Source organism: Ptychodera flava, chromosome 8 (genome assembly GCF_041260155.1).
Source record: "Ptychodera flava strain L36383 chromosome 8, AS_Pfla_20210202, whole genome shotgun sequence".
In the NCBI taxonomy this organism is placed as follows: domain Eukaryota; kingdom Metazoa; phylum Hemichordata; class Enteropneusta; family Ptychoderidae; genus Ptychodera; species Ptychodera flava.
The window spans coordinates 33,672,492-33,693,475 of NC_091935.1; the positions used below are offsets into that span (position 1 = coordinate 33,672,492).

At 38.3% G+C, this 20,984-nt stretch overlaps 2 protein-coding genes across 2 annotated transcripts; one reads left to right on the forward strand and one right to left on the reverse strand.

Annotated features, from left to right (window-relative positions):
* Positions 1–455: 455 nt before the first annotated feature.
* LOC139139122 (proline-rich transmembrane protein 1-like) lies at positions 456–12,779 on the reverse strand. Its single transcript, XM_070707918.1, has 7 exons — positions 12,670–12,779; positions 11,972–12,066; positions 9,630–9,779; positions 6,321–9,237; positions 3,701–3,795; positions 2,002–2,124; positions 456–1,425 (listed from the first exon to the last, which is right to left on the reverse strand). Exons 1-4 carry the CDS (start codon positions 12,686–12,688, stop codon positions 9,085–9,087), a joined length of 417 nt encoding a protein of 138 aa, XP_070564019.1. The 5' UTR covers positions 12,689–12,779; the 3' UTR covers positions 456–1,425; positions 2,002–2,124; positions 3,701–3,795; positions 6,321–9,084.
* A 2,146-nt stretch (positions 12,780–14,925) lies between these two features.
* LOC139139123 (proline-rich transmembrane protein 1-like) lies at positions 14,926–19,598 on the forward strand. Its single transcript, XM_070707919.1, has 4 exons — positions 14,926–15,110; positions 16,376–16,593; positions 17,005–17,151; positions 17,835–19,598. The coding sequence occupies exons 1-4, from the start codon at positions 15,092–15,094 to the stop codon at positions 17,985–17,987; spliced, it is 537 nt and encodes a 178-aa protein (XP_070564020.1). The 5' UTR covers positions 14,926–15,091; the 3' UTR covers positions 17,988–19,598.
* The last annotated feature ends 1,386 nt before the right edge of the window (positions 19,599–20,984 follow it).

The window sequence follows — 20,984 nt, forward strand, 5'->3', positions numbered from 1 at the left end:
CACTCTGTATGGCGTTGTTCAGAAATACCATGTTAATTGTTTTCAGTACATACAAATAAAACTCTTTTTGATGTTAGCAGATACTGAATTTGACGGTAAAGTTATAGAAGATGGTTTGTGTTATTTTAATTCACGTTTCATTCTTGTCGTTTGGACGATGAACATTTTCATGCATTGCTCAAAACAATTTTAAAGCATTTGTTCACATGTGTATTTGGATTACAGGTGTTGTTCTTGTTTTATTTACGGACAATATTACAGCTTAATGATATTATGAAACTTGAAAAAAATACCTATATTTCTTTGCCTCACTGTTATATTATTCTTCTCCCCTAACTGTCGACAACATCACTTATTATTGGAATAAGGGCGGGAGGAGCCCTGCGTTTGTGTACTTGGATGGGGACCACAGAACAAATGTGACGCGATCGTTGTACTTACAATGTGCAAAGCAATGAGGTTATAAATGTCTTTATTACAACATAATGCTGACTTTGTGAGTTTACAAATACATGTTACTCATTGAAACGATAGCAAGACAGATACACTGGTACTGAGTACAGGGCATCATAGACCAGATGAAAAGAGAACCCGCTCAACCAGCATCAGAGAAACCTTTTTTTTTTACCGTTTGTCTCGAAACGTTACGGTAATAGCGCCGCCAACGGTAATATTTCTCAACTTACAAGAGTAGTCATCAGCCCCGACAAATGTATCATGCAATCGTTATCAAAGCTTGCAAATATGCATACGACAGATCGATAAGGCACATGTTTCAATTTTCCACGGACTCCGAATTAAAAGCACCAGATACAGTTATCATTAAAACCGAAACAGAATCATAATATAATATGATTCTAAATACTACTGGAAATGCTTTGCTCATCTCTCAGTCGTGCTTATCCAACTCTCAAAAGGAAGTAATCAAATATTGATCTTAATGAAAGCTTCAAACTTTCTTATCTACACATATTACAATTGAATTGACGTTTTTACATTGCAAATATTGCTTTGGAGGTCATGAACGATAAACCTTACAATATTACCATACATCAAAAATAATGTTGGCGATTTTGCTAGGTAATCCCCGTAAACTGATGTACTTTATCGTTTTGATAAAATCATGTAGGCGTTGAGGAATCTTCAGTTTTCGATCGAAAGCGAGTATAAATCAAAAGCTTGGGGTTATTCCTTTGACATGTTATTTAAAGCTCCTTTTTAGATTATTGTGAATTTATTGTCTTTGATATCAGTTTAAGTTATGAGATTTCAACGTAAGATTTTGTGGGCGTTGACGATGACCAGGACACCTATCACGATTATTGATAAGAGTCCAATGACGAACGCCGTCCAAGATAAAACACGAACCATTCCAGAAGCCTTTTTAGCGCCACGTACATCACCTCTCGCTGAACATCTATAAACCTGAAAAAAGCAAGCATGGAGTCACGTTGACATAAAATAGTCTTTTTCAACATTTTATCTACAATAATGGGTGTAATCATTCCATTCCGAAGAGATGTATGTCTGTCATCACAGCGATTTATCTTTCGTGTACGTGTTCACTTTCTCTCTCCGATTTTCACTATTTCTTTGCAGCATGACCTATTTAATTCTTCTATGTGTCAAAGGTTACAGGCTAACAGTTCGATTTTCAGTCTTTTCAATGATCATCTAAAATGGAAGAATCGTGGTAGCCTTTCAGTAAATTGAATTAAACAACTAAATGAACCTAAACTTACTAATAGGCTACCGAAAACCCCTCGAATACACAAGCAGAGGAGATATCTAAAGCAGAAACGAAATACGTCACAGAGGGCGTACATCATGTAAAGTAACATCTCAGAACGAGAACTCAATTGAACATTTTTCGTTTGCTTCACTTGTTTACAGTTATGTAGACATGACGATTAGTGTTGATGGTAGACATATCCACCATCAAAGTCACTATCTGTGAATAACTTTTACTTTCCTTTCAAAATGAAAAGAACAAGAAATCACCTCTCTGGATTTCCACAGGGCGAATATGCCGATTGGCCAACAACAACACACTGTGACGAATGTGGCAAGTATGAAATGATCGTTTGGTATCACCGCAGCTATAAGTGGTTGGTTCACTTGGCTCTGAAAAAATAGAATAATTGTCAAAGCAGTCAGTCATTCAACTAAGTAACTTCTGCAGACCGTTATATCGTTTTTTAAAGTTGCGTTTTGGAAATTTCCAGTCTAAGGAAGAGCATTGATGAGTTCACCGTTTGCTTGTGAAACAGGGATATCCGTTCTTGCATTCACAGTTCCGCAATACTCATACTTCCCCAATGCTTACGATATGAATACTCGTTGTGTAAATATGATTTTTGAAGTTAGATCAAACAAAGGCAAACTACATGACAACTAAAGTAATAAGATGCCATGCTCTGATAAAAAAGGGCGAGCATGTTCGGCGAGGATGATCCCTTGACAAATTTCTCTGATCAAATCAAACGAGTGCAAATATATCAATTAAAGTAAATCTGCCAGTTGTTCAATTTTCAAAATCCATCGACATGTTTGGTTGCCATGGCGACTGTTAACAACGATAGCTTGCTAGATTATTCATTAGGTGTTGTCTCTTCTCCCGGCCAGTTATTGATAGAAGATTCGCTCGTTTCCAAGCAACGGCAAAACATTCCATCATTTCCATACCAACACCGCAGTAATGCTATTATCCTATTTATCTTCTAGCATACCAAACCGTTTAACACCATTATTATTCACAAAACTTGAATTTACGATGGCATTGAATTTCGGCATAATTTTTATCAGACAAAGGAATACCAAATTTAGAGCTGAATGCTGTTGTGGAACGGTAGATTATTCAATCAGTGAACAGGGGATTGAGAGGACATTTATAAATGATCGACGTCATACCGTTCATTGAACCACTTCAACAAAAGATAATCCGATCAGCTGATCAAACTCTGTGACATTTTAGAGGACGTAAAAGACTAATCTGGATCAATCATGCTACTTCATATTATGGAGACATTGTATTATTTGTATTCAAATAGCTAATGCCAATTTCCCCATGAAGATTTGTTCAACAATACAGACACATAGATTAGTAATAAGTATAAAATGTCATTATGAGAATACCCTTATCGATTGAGAATTATCTCTTCAAAAACACGTGTATTCAAGTGGTAAAATTGGCAAAATTGAAAATAGAGATTTTGAACGTATCGTTTTATTCATTGCAGTGTAATTTATTCCATGGTTTAGCTATATATTTGGCATAATGACACGATTAACGATAATCATCCACCCAGGTGTATAGGAACAAAAATTCTATCCAGTTGACGCAGTGTTTGTGTTATGTCTGCCTGGTCTAGATCACTTTGTTTATGACTATTTAATGGCTAATGGGGTGAATGGACAAACTTAAGAAATAACTGAAACAGGAACGGGCTCTATACTAAAATTAAAGCTGCAGTGTTAAGTTGTTGTTGTACGACGAATAGTGCACTGATATGTATGAGAGGTCTTATAATCATCGACCGGGGGCGTGCTTTGATAAGGTTATTAAGCAACTGTTTTAAATCATAAAACCATCAATGTATATTTACAAACTATCATAAAGCTAGCTTTTAAACTTTAACAATCTAAGAAGTATAGCAAATTTCTAAATTCAACCAAATACCAGAAGGAAAGGAAGACTTACCTGTCCGCCATCTGAAACCTGAACGTTGGCGCTAAACGGATTATCAAAATATGCCGTTTGACCGTGACCATGGTTTTGTTTCTCTTCCAAGAGATCTGTCAAGGAAAGCAAGTACAGCGTGAGTGATGTCTCCATGGAAAAGTATACATGATACATGTAGATACAGATTATTCGTCGATAAAGGCACTGCTGACTTAACAGCATGAAGTTTTAGCACTCTAAGATCGCCCAGAAATTGGTGATACGCCTACTTCAATAAATGTACCCCGTAGGGGCACCCTTCCCATTGATTTCATAATAGACTAGGTAGGGTGTGGAACTTACCTATCCATTCATGTATATTTGCCTACTTTGTTTTCGTTGAAATTCTCAATGATACGGTGTGATATGAAATATCGTGACGCAGGTAGCCTTCATTGCCACTAAGCGTGAAAACAAATGCATTGTAGCCACGATGCGAATTTTAAAGATAGGCTTGCCTATTTTTTCAAAGACCCATTTTTAAATTAGCTATTGGTGTATACAATGAGAGCTACTTTGCATGAAGAGGACAGGCAGACATTCAAGGTCAAAGAAAACTGTCACTCTCCTACTATGTAAGCAGCAAATGGAACCGTACAATATCTAAAGTATTCGGCATCTTATGACTTAATCATTCACATAGTGATGACGTGGATGTGTTATCCTACATGAAACTTGCGTCATGTAAACTTGTCAGAAATTAAGGATATTTTCAGAACCATCGCAGCACATAGTTAGACATGAAGATAGAGGATAGGGGACAGACACCCCGATAGCTCGGAGACAGGGACACGCCACACAGAGAAAACTGGGATAAGTGAATGAACCATGTACCGTGAGAAGAGATGGTGCCCGAGAATTGATGTCGTTGGTATGAGAGAAGAGCTTCGTAAACATACCGTGTCCTTGTAAACATCACATTAAAAATATCATTAGCGAATTATGACAAGAATATGATACTAATTTACCCGAGCGTGTTCAACTGTATAAATGTTATTTTTAACCCAGATGACAATTTCACCAGGCTTTCGTATAATTTCTTTATGTTATATTTGACGGTCAGCTCTTTCTATAGTCTGTTCACCAAATCAGTTAGATATCAATGACAATGGTGTGACTTCACACCGACGAGGGGGACAAAAATGAAACATTATCGATTGCGTACTAATCATATGATGAAATTATAGGTAAAATTACAGGGTATTTACAACATAGAGAGCAATATTATATAGTTCGGGTTATGATTCGTCTACTTACTTTCGGTTCTTACACTTTCACTTCAAATATGTAAAGCCATTTAATGATATGAAAATGCCATGATTTACGGTCAAAAGTTGTTTTGTGTCTCTGTGTAATATCAATAAAATTGACTCCGAGTGATAGCAGCTCCGCTTTTAAAAATCGTTTTTGAATTGAACAATTCACTTTAATGTAACCTTAAGTTAAAATCTTCGCCTCGCTCATTATGGATAGCCTTCAAAACATGTAAAATAAAAATAAATAAATAAATAAATAAATAAATACATACATACTGCAGGCTATTTTAGGTCGCACTGGACTTTAGTTGACAATTGTCAACAAATATAGTGCGCGCGCATTGCAAAGACAGAAGTTGCCATGAAAATCTGCACATTTGTAAATTTATTTAGTGAATTGAAGAACATACGGGAAAGTTGTGAAAAGTTACAGCTGCAACGTTTTATTTTCGAGAGGGCTATTAATATGACGATTACTGTCTGGTATTTCTGAGTGTTCGCAATTCCATGCCAATAGTAACCCATAGACATGCAGACCTATACATATTATGATTTAGAATATCGAGACAGTCACACTAGGATTGTCAGATGCCCCCCCCCCCCCCCGCCCGCGATGACATAAATAACTTTGTTAGTATTGAAGTGGATTTCTCTTTGATACAGGAAATCTACACCACGTGAATACAGTGTCCAAGTGCTATGTTTGCCGATATCGACAAGTGACACGCAGAGCATAAATTACACGATACAAAGACACGATACAAAGAGCCGGGTATTTTGAAGGACAAAAGGCCGGGCCCCTGCGTGTTAAGAAACAATAACCCGGACGGGCAGATATAATTAGATTCATATTCGAAAGCGTGAATATGCCTATGCTTGTTTTATACATATGTAAAAAGGCTGATGAAGTAAAACAAAATATGCATGCTTGTGCAAGTTATTTCGGTTTGTTGATCACCCTCTATGATCCACAAGGCCCTATATCTAGACTATGGCACACAATGGTAGACTATGGGCATATTTGACTAGATGCGGTGATCTTTGGTCACGAGTATCGTTACACGACAGCCCTGTTTGAATATTTACTAACAATTTCCCGATTCTATAAATAACCCCAACTGCGCCAAACGACAAGTCCCATCTCCTCACACAACACGTTCGATAAAACAGGATTATTGCCAAAAGTATGATATTTCGAACATGTCCATTTCCAAGAGACATTACGCACCCGTTAGAAATAACTGAAGCGCAGAAATTGCCATGCGACCACGGGGATTACGGTTCCTGTTTTGCGATTTAACACTATTAACGTGCATTGCAGATAGATGATAGTTGTGGCTTACCGAGTTTTTCCTCTTCCATGTCGCGTTTCTGGATTGTTAGAGTATTAGGTGAACAGTTTCAGTTGTGTACAATCGTTGATGAGCGATGACCATACGCAGATGCGATTCAGATTGACGTTCTCTTCTCGGATTGAACGCGTCTCATTCGTGACGGACCACAGCCGTAGGTCACAACGGTGACTGTCTGCGTTATAAAACAGGTGGTCACGCTGTTAGGGTCAGGTCACGTGATTTGGGTCATATATATACCATGCGTCTGACGTCAGAAAAAAACCCGGAGGCGTTGTGGGCAAAGCACAGGAGTCCCTCATACTGTGCATCACAGCATGTGTACGTAATTAGCAACCTGTGTGGTATTTGTTACGTGAAACCATGACAAATTGGCTACATTATCATTCATTGTATTTTGGAAGGATTTTGGTTAAATCTAAAAATGATAAATGGTATACACACACTGAAAATATACATGTACCACAAGGACGCCACCATTTATGAAAAATACAATTAACAGTTAATTTGTGATGAGCTCACTTCATTTCATTTCACACTAAAACATTTTGAAACTCGATCCCCTGTAATTTTTGCTGTCGGGTCCATGTTCGTTGTTTTTGATATACCGTTTCTTGTTCTGCACCAAAGGTCATGTTGAAATGTGGTCAAGTTGCACAACTTCCTCTGTACGACTTGTACGTGTACGTCAACAGACAAGTGAATCTTTTGTCCGGACTAGGGTCCATTCGCCCAACAGTAGTATTGTGTTTTTCACACATGAACTGTGTCGATGAGGGTTATCACTTTGTAATTCGACATAATTTGGGGAGAGAAGAAGAAAATGAGCTACCATGGGATCTCTACACCCCCCCACTAGAGGCGCCAATATGGGTGAAGGTGAGTTGCAAATAGGGCACTCAAAGAAAAACCGAAAACAGAAACATATCGAGAAGAAACGGTGCGTAACAGTCCAAAAAGTTCGGCGCGAGATAGAGTGATAAAAATATACCATCAAAACTTACAGCGATGGCAACTTTACTGTACCCACACATTTACTATCGTAAATAATCACCAAACGATCTGGATAACCTAATACACTATAAATATAAGAAGTGAAGAGCAGATAATTACAAGTGCGTGTGACGTCATACATGCAGTCACGGGAGCTAGTCAAACAGCGCTGTACACGAGGTGACATTTAAAAATATATTACTCTCTTCCTCTGGAGCAAAACATTGTCATGATGGTGGGTGATTGAAAATTCAATTCAATGACTTGTTTATGACGGACAGGAAATCTACAGGAATGGAAATCTACAGAATATCAATTTTTCAGAACCACCCGCCAGTTTCTCATGACGACCAGAATTTCAATTGATCCACGTTAACAACGGAAAGACAATGTCAAGGGTAAGTTCAGCATTCCCCGGGCTCATCGATTTGATTGATGAGTTGTTATCTTAACTGTCAATGCGCATGCTCGTTTTTAGAAACGGTGAAAAGTCATGACAGGCACACATCAATCAGTCCGACAAAAGATGGCGATTCGTGTTAACCCATTTTATGTAAAGAGATAGTATATACATAAACGAAGGTATGATACAGTTCCCTTTAAACTTTGTAAGACTGACCCCTCGTACACAGTGATTTCGATACACTGAAATCATGCAATTTCAGATAGATTTCACTTCTTGTTCCATTTCACACGTAAGACTTTTGGTTGTGTGTAAACAAGTGATAAGTTTACCAAACATGATACACTGCGCGTGTCTTATTGAATACCACTTTACAAAGGCTGCAAATATCAAACTTCCTACCACAGGCAAATTCAGTGGCCATATGGACCACGAGCAATATAATTCATCTTATCAATGTCGTACGGTCACGGGAACTTTGGTGTCCTAAAATCAGTTTTCTCAAAACAATGAATCGAAACTTCGCCGATGTAAAACTCTCACTTCCTCGCCATGGTTGGCTTTTACCATAGCAAAATTTTATTATAAAACTGGAAATATTCAATGTATCATCTGACTTTTACTCGACTATTTATTTATGCATTCAAGAACTCAAAGGCCAAGGTGATGCCATGACAGCATCGATTATAACTTGCGATATCTCTTGATGGATGCTAAAACTGTACTATAGGAACCATTTGTATGGGACTATTATTTAATCCCTACTTTTAGAAAATTCATATAGAGTTCTGGAAAAGGTTTTTGGTAATGACTGCTGATAAATTTTTCAACAGTTGTGGTCAAAATCTAGATTACATAGTTGGATTCTATAACAGAGACCAAAAGTAAGTGTTGTTTTCTTTTCATAGGGATAAACACGAAAAAGTACACCCGCCAAAGATAAAAGTTCTTTTCACAAATAAAGGAGCAAAGCTTTGAATCCCAGCGTTCAAAAAATGAACACATGCTGACTTTCTTTTTCGAACTTTGCAAAGACTAGTTTTGGAGTTTCCACATCCATGTAGAGTACTAATTCCTTGCCGTTGATATCTTTTTTTCACTACATCATGTAGAATTTGCTAATGGCAGAAAATGTAGCAGAATATGGTACAGCGGTTGTATCGCAGCTAATGTCATTGTTACCACACTATGGTTTGCATCGGTGTTCATTTGCTAATGTCCAATATTTGATAACACGCTCTATAGTTTTGGAGCAGGTAGCGCATCGCCCATAAGTTGCAGCTCAGTTCAGCTGTTGGACGTTCAGACCACAGTACGTAAAAAAGAAGGGCCGAACAACGGCTCTTCCATGAATTGAACTCAATCGAGGTCGATGTCAGCAGCGATGACCACAATTATGACGATCACAAACAGGATCAGACCAACTATCAAAGTTGCCCATGACAACATACGAGCGGAATTCGATGCAAGCCAAGCGCCCTCTAGATCACCCCGGGCAGATGCCTTGTAGACCTGTGTGAAAGCGATAAAACGACAAGGGTAAATTATTACTCTAGAAAATCAGTAAACTAGATACAATTTGTTGATACTACAGGGATTAGCTATTTCACATTCAACTATTTTTGATTCAGAATCCAAAGGCACGGTAAACCGGATCGGAACCAAAGACGAATCACGTTTTAAGCATGAGGAGGTTCGTTAGCATACATCCACAAATACAAAGACTGAAAGGAATTTGAAAACGAGCGATTTCCGAAATCGCGACACCTTCAATGTCATTTTCAAATCTACGATAAATCGTAAACACACGAGGCATCTGATAAAACAAATATTCTCAACAACAGAGCGACTTTCGACGCCTCCCCTTGAGCAGGGGAAAAGTAGGGGAAGCATAGTATACCAACCTCTCGTGATTTCCACAGAGCAAACATTCCAATAGGCCAGAAACACAATATTGTGGTGACTAGTGCCATGATGAAATGATCATCGGGTATTCGCCATGCTGGCAATGGCTGACCGTAGGTGAATCTTGCTGGAGATGGTTGTTCTGTTATCTATGAATAAAAAAATAATAGCATGAGATTAATCTCTGTCTTGAAATGCTTATGTTCCACACACCTTAAGATAGCCGTTCAACTTTCTAAAATTTCACAAAACTATGATGAATCGGTGGATATCAAGACGCCATATCATACATTCACATACCCTTGTGTAAATTTTAAGTACATGTACCCCATAGTTTATTGTTTATCCATTAACAATTTTTCTGTACAAATTTTATTCTGTACAGTCACCATCTCGTATGCGCACTTGTAGCACGCCCTCAGCGGTCAATTATGAAAGACCATGGATCTGCCAAATCGAAGTAGTGTTTCGATACAGATACAAACAGACTGCAAAGCATGACTTGATTAGTTTTAATATGAAATAATGGTTACATAGCATACAAAATGAGCGGAGAGTGTTTGATGGTAGATAAACGTAATTCTTCCCAACTCGTCCCCGAGACATGGTTCAAAACTGTTAAGTACTACATCTCCACATGCACATTAATTACCTCGTAAGTTATCGTGAAATAGGCAAAATATCACTCTATTTCTTAAAATTTGAATTTGTCCTTCGTCACCTTAATCTCATATTCGTTGCTGAATTTACCCTTGACAAGATACAGGTAAACTGAATTACAACGGAACTAAAGGTATTGATCTTGAAGGCTGAGTTCAAGTTGAAATAAAGCTGATTACACAATGTCAAGACGAGAGACAATAAGATACATCTTGTTAATGTGTGTCCTTTTCGTGTTGTCAGACATTAATTAAACAGATTATCTTCGATTAGAGAGGCGTCTTGGAAACAAGGCTATTCAAGTTACTCAATATTCTAGAACCTACTTGTATATAATTATAATTACATCGCCACGTGAATAAATTCCAGCCGGCCGTGCAAAGTTTGGAGTATCCGAGGAGTTTTTTGAGCGTTTTCTCATCGAGGCAATGTCAAGTATAGGCAATATCAATTTTCATAGATAATTTAATTTAGCAGAAACGAGGATCTGCAGATTGATAATAATGTTGTAGGGTACTCATATTACAAGGTCAAACTCAGCGCATCCTCGGGGCGATGTCCAATGTTAAGATAGCACGCACCTTGCAAATGAAAGACTCAAACTTTGCCCAAACTTCCCTCTATTAAACTTTCAACCATTCTCATACCAAATCGAGAATAAAAGACATGGGTAAATTTGCAAAGCTTGGAGTTAGAGAAGCAAGTAAAATCATCTAACATCTACCACACACACACAGCCACACACACACATACACACACACGTACAGTGTGTCTAAACATGATTTAGGAAGAAGGAGAAGAAAATGATATTGTTTCATGGCACAAAATTAAAGCATTATACATTGTCATGGAAATGCTGTCCCAGCTGTATGATTTTTGCTGTCAATGTTGCACAGAGCCATTAGATTAACCAATTTTGGTTTGTCTGGCAAATCAAGAGCTGCCTGTATGAACAGTACATATTTTACGGGCAGGATGGATGGCAGTATCTTTTGTTGTCGAAATCTCCGTCTTAATTTCTCGCAACATGAATTATCTGAATCTTATGGTTTATTAAGTCTGAAGACAGGAACAGAAAATCGTCTGTAGACCTATGTGTGGACAAGTTGTAGACCAACTGTAGGCCTGCAATCAGGTCAAGGTGACTGTGTTACGTCCATAGAAGGGAAAATAACTTTACCTTACTATAGGCCTATTTTAGCCTGACTAGTTCAGTCGTACCAATAAATTGTTAAAACACTTACAAAACGGAAGGAAATACCATATACCCTATACTATAAGTGTACACATCTGCATTCACAATATACTGAATACGCAAAAAACAAGCCTTTATCCCATGCGGGAGGTTTGCTAACAAAAGCCACGGTTTATCACGTGCCTTTCAAACATGTTTTGTCAGCTGAAATTTGAACCAGTGAGCCGTACTTACAAATTATGAGGTCTTGATTTGTCCCCCAAATACGGTCACCTATTTATCAAGCATTTATTGCTTGAGAACTGTATAGTCTAGCCTAATTTACAACACAAACACGTCGAGAGGTTAGCGTTCGCGTGATAGCCGCTGTAAATTTATAGGCCACCATACTAATCAACATACAGCGACGACTTGGTTGTCCCAACAGTAACTCCTATCGCCAAAATGGCAGACTGAACGTTTGTGACAACATTATTGTATACTCACAGCTGGCCCCGGATAACTTGGTGGGGGTATTGACGGCGAATCTTGGTCAACAAACTGCACCCTCTTGTCTTGGGGACCCAGAAGGTTGTGCCTCTCTGTGGAAAACGAGGTCAGCAAAAAAAATGTCATAGGAAACAAGGTATGAAGTTTTCAGTCGGGGACAAAAATTTCTTCGTGGCGGAAATGAGTGGCAAATATACACCTAGCACAAAGCAATCAATGCAGAAACTATATCGGAATTGACTACTGGTTTAAAACTGGTGTCTTTAACAGATATTGTAGACAGCGATGTGGCGACATCACGCAAGCGCTATGTGAGCTACTCCTCACATTTACGAGCAATCATGCACAGACTTGACATCTCAACTCGTCCGCCAGTACTGTCGATGACGATAGGCGCTCACATACCAGACCCACAGTTCCTCTATCCACGGGACTGTGCCAGACCTGATAATGAAAATTATCGTGACATCGACTGATGATCTGTGAAACGAGAATCAGGCCCTACACTAGGCTATATAGCAAGTCGTTGTTTACAGACTGACAAAACCGATAGTCGAGACTGTCCGATCCTGACGGGCTCCGCTTTCGCTGTTCTGAACAATCTCACGACGTCGTTGGCAATACCACGAAGCCGTACGTTCACTTCCCACGGTACCAGCGTCGTAAAAGAAGATATCCCTAAACGTGAAACTTACCTGTCTCATCGTAGGACATGGTGAAAGCTGCTGCTTGTTTTCAGAATCTCTTGATCAAAGTACCCTTTATTCCTGGCACGTATTGACAGAGGTCATTTCGCTACACATATATGACCTGAGAACACTGCCGTTGAGGGCGCAAATCTTCATCCTTCGTCGACCTTTGCCGGTTAGGTGCACGGCTATACATAGTCATGTCGTCAAAACCTAGCAAACTGTTCTAAAATAGGGGGTTACTGCAGTTTTTTCGAATTTATTTCTGTGCTTAATAATTCTCACACACTATAGGCACTCCTCTAAACCAAATTACTGGTATATCCGAGGGCAAAATCCTTATGAAACAGATAAGAAAATCCTTCCATTGATATTTGACACTTTGAGCAACGTGATGGTGAGAGTCAATTTTCTTACTAGTACAACTTCAAGTCTCCTTTGTACCTTCACAAACATGCTTCAAGAGGGGAAAGTTTCTCACCTAAAGAGACAACCATATTCTCGAAAACATAATATTGCTTTATAAATAAAAAAAACCAAAACCGTGAAAGCGAATTAGGCCTACAGTTTTAAACCCTAGGAAAATCAGTTTCTGAGGACATTTTCGTCCAAAAGCATAAAGAACACCCATACCATATTATGGCCTCATCTTTTCATCGAGAAACATTCAAATCAAATTTTGCTGCATCCTAACAAACGTTTTCTGAGAATCAGAGATTTGGCAACGTACGTATATACATACATACATACATACATACATACATACATACATGCATGCATACATACATACATACATACATACATGACATACATACATACATACATACATACATACATACATACATACATACATACATACATATGCGTGCTTATACGTGGCGCGTTCATACATTGATACAGACAGACAAGCAATCAAACAGACAAAAAAACAAACAAACAGACAGATATTTATGTGTTTCATTCGTAAAATTAAGTCTCGAATCAACATTTCGAATGAATCGTAACGCAGCAAAATGTCTGTTGCTCTCGTTTATGATAACTCTTGGTAATCTGTTCAAGCTTTCATGCAAAATTTCTGGCTGACTACAACTTGCGTTAATTATACGCTGACAGTCAGCTCCCACAAACCTACATTTTGTAAAATAGGGAAGGAGAAGAAGACACTAGACAAATGAACGAATTTCTCATACCAGCTGACCCTAAATCAAATATGACCTGCTTTTTTCAAGCTTTCATCATTTCTGTAGATATAGATGAACCTTTAGACCCCGAGTTTAACAAAATCGTTTCATCATTTCTCCTATAACCAAGTGTTTGGTTGTTACGTAGGAAAATGACTGCTGATTGAAGGCCGCCTTAAAAATCATATGAAAATTTTCGAGAAGGGTTTCTTATGCACTGCTTCTTCACAGAAAGGATATCTTGAACTTAACTGTTCTGTCAGCAAAGACAATCAAACAATGAAAAAATGTATCTTATTCAAGATTCTATAATATTCATATCTCGGGGGATTTATCAAAGTTAAACCATAACGAGTGACCCCTGTCACACAAGTGCTATTGACAGCTCCACCTCCACGAAAAAAACAAACAAAAAACATCGGAACGAATTTTTCCTGACTGTATTTCTTCTTCAACTGTATGATGTTATAATATCAGTGTTTTCATTGCAGTATGTGTACATCATTCGGATAGCACTTTGCGCAGTGTTTGAGCTTGTCAATCTATCAACTTGTCTAACACAGTGTATAGAAGTTAATGTACAGATATTTACAGCTGATGGTCACGAAACTGGTGAACCAGAATGAAAATTCGCGAAAATTCAAGCGGAATCAGAAAAGTCCAACGGTTGCCCTGTAGTTTAGCTACGGAAGAATGCGTTCTATGGATTGCACAGTCTTGCCGGCGTTGCTATATTTGGAGTGGCGGATCAGATAAAAAAATCTATGTGTCAGGAGAACAACTGAAGTCATACTGTTGAGGGAAAAGATGGTTTTTGTCAGGTCCGTTGTCTCCTGCCACTCAAAGTGTATTGTGTCGAAATTAACACAGATTTGGTTGCTGCAACTTTGTGGGTACTGTAACATAACTATTCGAAAAGATCAGGTAACCAAGCTGCCAATGTCGTGGTATTCCAAATACATCGCCTGCACCAATGTGCGATATGATTTATGGCCATGCATATTCTGTAACAGCCAGATCTCTAAAACTATAGAGACGATGTTCACTTATCTCCTGTTGACATAAAGATGCACCAGTCCTGTCCGACATGGGCTTAAATATTACTTCACTGACGTCACGTAGCTGGAGAATAATTAAACAGAAATATCATAAAATAAGCGGGGTAAATTGTCACATTGCCAAGGATGCGCCGAGTCTATGACCAGCACCGAGATCTTCGCTCACAAATCAAATCGAAGTAGAACAAGATGGCGGAGGAGAAACCGGGTAGGTAACATTGTAATGTAACTGCAATGGATACATGTATTTTAATATCTCGCTTTTGATATGACCATAAATATTTTTGTTGGCGGCGTCCACCCTTTGAGCCGGGGAAGGGTGTACACGACTACCGCTGTACCGTCCAAATCATACTATTGACACAAGCACTCATAACAAATATTACAGCTTCTATGTGATATGATAAAAAGGGTTAGAAGTACAACAGCAAAACGCACGACTTAAAACGCCGCCCTAGTTCCTGATTTTGTGAAAAACCATCTTCGTTCTGCTAAAACGTAACGTTAAAATCTTGAGACAGGTAATCGGCTGGCTACAAAAGTGTCTCTTTCTGGTTCCTCACTGCATGGTGTCTTTTCACATTGAATTTGGAAGAAACTTGATTTTCAAGAGGCAGCAGATTGTTCACACTCTGATGTTTCTTGTCTGTGAGTCACACGTAGGATTCCTTACACACATGTTTCTGTATTCTCCTTAAACTGCACTTCTGCATCTACAACGGCATCGTCTCATAAGAAAGTAACGATAGCACTACATTTGACAAAGCTGCGCTCTACAGAAATGAGTGCAAAAAGAGATTTGTATGTAGTCTATAAATATTGACCCTTCATGGCTAAATAAATAGTAATGTTGTAAATTACGACATAAAACTAGCTTCAGTTGCTTACGCTGAAACAGCCTCGTTCGCGAAATGTTTTTCACTATGAGGGTTGTACACTTACCATTTCGGTAACAGATACGACAGATCAGGAGCTGTAGATCTATATGTTTTAACGCGATTTTGAATACGGGATCAATTTGACTTGTAGAATTCCTCTCTTAAGAGTAGGCGTTGCGATGTCGGGTGAACTCTTGTTAGACAATGCTTGCAACGTATGACGGTCTGTCAATATTTGTCGACATAATATTGTATTTTAGCATACATATCGTGCCGGTCACAAATCGCAGATTATGAAATCACGTGAAAACAACGCCGTGAACTTTTCGCTCCACTAAACGTGGTTTCAGTTACTAAGATTTAGAACAGATTGGCCGTTGGTGGAGCTATACAATTCTGTGTAGTCACACTGGTTATATCACTGCATACTTCAAAATCAGTTATACATATATGAAGTCGAACACATGTATGATGAACAAGACTTTGGCGGGCTTAATAGATACATATCTTTTGAGAACAAGTCAATTTGGAGACTAAAACCTTTAACTTTCTACTGCCTGCCTCCTTGAAAATATTTGAATTTATCTTCTGACAGCGAGCAAAAATGACAAAGAGGAAGAAACGCGTTTTCAAGCTTGTGTATGCGTAAGTCAACAACAGTCATCAACGAATTCATATGGAGAAAATTGGTCAACTGAAACGACAGATTGCAATTTCAATTCTGCAGTGTTTACAGAAAGAATACAACAAAATTCAACGGTTTCGACACACCAAGAATACCCCATTCCACAATACCCACCACCAACATATGAAGTAAGTGTAATGCTAAATGATGACAAGCCATGATACAATATTACACGTCATTATCGGTAGCTGTTAGCATGTCTGAATTTCTGGATTTTTCTTTATTTTTTTCCATAATTTTTTCCGATTTATTATAACACGAAAAAACATGGTATTTGGATATCATTATTGAGGGGAGGGGGCTTTCTTTGGTATTTTAAGCCACTTACAAATATCAACAATGTCTGACATAGTTTATGAGAAGAATTATGTATTATAAGTAACAGTTTTGCAATTTCAAACTCTTTTGTGCGTTTTGGTGAAGCAGCAGAAAGATGACATACTCAATTACGTATAAACTTTCTCTCGTCGCTTCTTCTTGAGTATATCTTTAAACATAATTCGAGAGTCTGATAATATTTGGTGATTGTATTTCACCAGGCTAACGGGTCACACCTAGAACATGTTATTGTTCTACCACGAGAACCTCTGAACTGCCCTCCACCAGATTACCTGTGTGTCTCTGTTCTCACAACTCTCTTCTGCTTTTGGCCGACTGGAATACTGGCTATTATAAAATCATTGCAAGTAAGTGGTAATGTATGACGTAATGTGCATATATATGATGAGACACATAGACCGAGACAGACTGGCAGACACAGGTAGGCAGACAGGAAAACGGAGCACCGTTAAGACAAAAAAGGAAATCATATAGTTAGACATAGACAAACAGACAAACAGCCAGATACAGATATGTATATGTTAGATGGAACATAGACAGACAGGCAGGCAGACAGAGTGGCAGGCAGGAAGACAGCCCTGTTATGCAGACAAAAAAAGGATAAGAAACATGACGAGACATAGGCAGAGAGTGGCAGACCTGCGTGTGTATGATGAGATAGACAGATAGACAGACAGACGCACAGGTAGACAGAGCACCGATAAGACAAAAAAGGAAAAGAAACTTATAAATGGACAGACAGACATAGACAGAGAAGATGAACACACAGTGTTGAGAACCAGATACGGTCGACGAAATTTGAACGGAAAGTAAGAACTTAGAGAGATCAATGAAGATAGGGAGACAGAAATATTATTTAAAAAGCGATAAGTAGAATAAGGCTTTCTACACACAACAACATTCCGTCTCATCTAGGCGATATATATATATATATATATATATATATATATATATATATATATATATATATATATATATATACATTTGTGTATATATATATATTTTTTTTTTCCCCCAACTTTCATTTCAGTCTCGCCGCTGTGCCGCAAGAGGGGACCGACAAGGAGCGGTCGAGGCTGCTAGGACTTCACGGAACGTAAATTGGATCACGTTAGCCATAGGGGTCATCCTTGTCGGTGCTACCACAGTGACCTTATCAGTACTTACCGTGACCGTGGCCTAAACAATGTCAGTGTGTAATACGTATGAGTAATCCAACTATCTTTCAAGATCATCCGTGTCTTTCTGTCCCTATCTATCCAGAGATAAATGCCAGTTCGTGAACGATTTGACGCCCTCCAGTGATGTGGTGCGAAATGTTAATAGCGCAACTGTGCATAATTAGGGTGCTAGCGAAGATCACCTGTAAAACGTAAAATATTTGTTACGTATTTTGAATAATTCACAATTTGCTACTTTCAGAAAAAAAATTTCTACATATAGTTTTGTAAGTTTTGATGGTGAAACTTGTACTTAATCACTCTATCGTGATTTCAAACTAGACAAAGCTATATACGAAAATGTAGTTCGGTCATAAGAGAGAGAGAGAGAGAGAGAGAGAGAGAGAGAGAGATTAAATTTTTGTGATTCTTAATAATGCAATTTTGATTATAAGTTTTGTTAAGTCTTTGTAACTTGCGTAAAAGGTTCACTGACTACGCAAGTTACGCCGAGTCACAAATAGAGATCTATAATGACGTGGGTTTTCACAGTCATTTACTACAACTCATGTATACCCAAGAGATTTTTCACATTGAGTAAAATTTATATACGCAAACTTATTGCTATGAAGTTACATACTTGTTTTGTCCATTTATCCAAGGTGGTTGATGACCGAATACCTTTGAATACAATTGAGGTGACACAATTCAGGCTGGTCGTTCAGGAAAGCACGCAGTTATAGCATAGACAGTTCCCCCATTAGTCCGGGGTCACTTGTCGTGATTTTGGCTTCCGTGTGCATTTCATGAAGACTCTTGTCAACATATATCATTTTGTTCCTTAATACCTGGACAGTCCAAAAAAATTGTTGGCATTTTTTCTTTCCGCTTTGTCAAGGTCAAATTCAAGGTCATTCGTTACTCAGCAAATTCCACTGATTAAGCATTGTAGTGCATACAAATTGGCTATAATCATTGACCAAACTACTTCATAGTACCTTCAGTGGTGTAAAAGAACTTAACAGCTCATAATAGATTTAAAATACATTGTTTGGGGCATTATTGTTTCTGTTTTTTACCGTTTTATGTGGATTTATATGCAATTACAAGGATTTGCTTGTGTTGCAGTTATACATCGTTACCTATGCATAATGACATGGATCAGTTTCTGACATGCACTGCGCTTGACAACTACATCATAGACTTTATATTATCAATTTCTGTGCATTTCAGCGTAAGCCATCCGCAGTATTACCAGCTCTGGTAGGTTGTAAAATCCAGACCTCTGTGCAGAATTTAACGAGTGTAGACTGGATTGCTGTGCAGCTAGCAGTGTACTCTTTGATTGTAGTAAGAGCAAGTCATCCCTTTTCCTCGCATTTCTCTCCAAGTCGTGTAAAACGATTTGGATGTTTCCTTAGTAATAATAGCAGGATTAGAGACTTGTTACTAAACAAGGGCTACATGTAGAAGCCATTTATCAAAACTAAGCCTCTGCACTGAGAAATATAGGCTAGCTATTACCTGTGTCTTTTAAAAATCAACTCCAGTACACATAATGTTGTACTAACCAAGACACCCATTGTTAGAACATTGATATAGAGTACGGAAAATGATACATTAACAATAGGTTTATCCTTTATTGAGACACAGTTTAGTCGATAGGTTATTTAGGGTTAAAGACTACAAAAGAAGTCAAAGGCAGTGTTAGTAGTTTCTCAGAAACCGTTGTCCAAAGGATATTTACTCGATATTTTAACGTCACGGAATAGTCAACAATTAGTGATTGCGTTTCACATATAAATATTTCACATAACTGATATTGCATGCACATAACATCGTCAAAATTTTCAGTATGGAAAAACATACCATTCCTCCAAAAAGAGGACGTTCTGAAACAGAATTACAGTCTTTTTCAGAACGTTCTCTTTATGCCTGATACGTCAGGAAGCAAGTGGTGAGCTTGTGTCAATTCCCACTGCATATGACACTGTGCTGGAGTTTGTTCACCAGAGAGGTGAATTTGATGATGGTGTCTTTCCAGAAATAAGTTCAAGACTCAGGGATGATGATTCTTTTTCCCTTCGAGCTTGTGGTGCTAGCTGGCATAGGGAATGCTATGCAAATACTTGCCACAGAGGTCTACTCCACAGAGCAACATTGCGCTATGAAAAAGCATTACAGCAAGGTGATAGCTCTGCATTATTAGGTAAAGCAACTTTAAACCTCATCTACCATGCAAAGTTCTGGTTCATCTGAACCTAAAGTTGCTTTCACTAGACCATCAGCTTGTACATACGACAAAAGCATGTGTTTCTTCTGTCAACAATATAGTTTTTCTTTGGGTCCTCCTTGGGAAAACTACAAAGGGCAATAAACAAAGGAAAATCAGACTTGTTAAAAGTCAGACTCCGTGGTGCAATAGATCCAAAGGATGCTAGAGCCATTGATATTAAATATTACAAAAGATGTTGGACCAAAACGTTGAAAATGTCTTGAGAAATTTAACACAAATGCAGACTTATACTCATTGAGTGAGAGTGCATCTGCAATTGTCGGTAATGACAATACCACTATGATTGCTGCAGATATCGAATTTTTTTCCTTGTTGGAAAATGCTTTCGCTGAAGGAGCTGTTATTAACCTGGGAGAAGTACATGACTCATATTTGGCAATACATAAGGAACATGGAATTGTGTGATCGTATTACTTTTATAGCTAAACTTTCTTCAGATAGAGTTATGGCATTAAAAGTCATTGACCTTTGACAGGAAATGTTAAGGACCGGTCAAATTCTTCGGCAGCGGTGGATTATTTTTTGCCGGTGTCAAAAAGTGGCCGACCTCCCTATTCCAACTTTTGAAAACAGGGTGACCCCCCTGTGCGCGACAAAAGGTGGTTTTCATGTTAGTTGTAAGATAGGACCTTAAAAGTGTCAATTCTAAAGTTTGAATACAGTATTTGAATGAGCTGTGAATGTATTCCACGCTTTTTATGCATAACCAGATCTCCAGAACTGT

Bases quoted from the DNA above. Each gene is read 5' to 3' on its own strand.
- LOC139139122 (XM_070707918.1), bottom strand. The intron at 9,780-11,971 runs GTGAGTATACAA...TTTTATTCATAG, and splicing joins CAAGTTATCCGGGGCCAGCT to ATAACAGAACAACCATCTCC. The intron at 9,238-9,629 runs GTTGGTATACTA...GCTTTCACACAG, and splicing joins CTCTGTGGAAATCACGAGAG to GTCTACAAGGCATCTGCCCG.
- LOC139139123 (XM_070707919.1), top strand. The intron at 16,594-17,004 runs GTAAGTGTAATG...GTATTTCACCAG, and splicing joins ACCCACCACCAACATATGAA to GCTAACGGGTCACACCTAGA. The intron at 17,152-17,834 runs GTAAGTGGTAAT...CTTTCATTTCAG, and splicing joins CTATTATAAAATCATTGCAA to TCTCGCCGCTGTGCCGCAAG.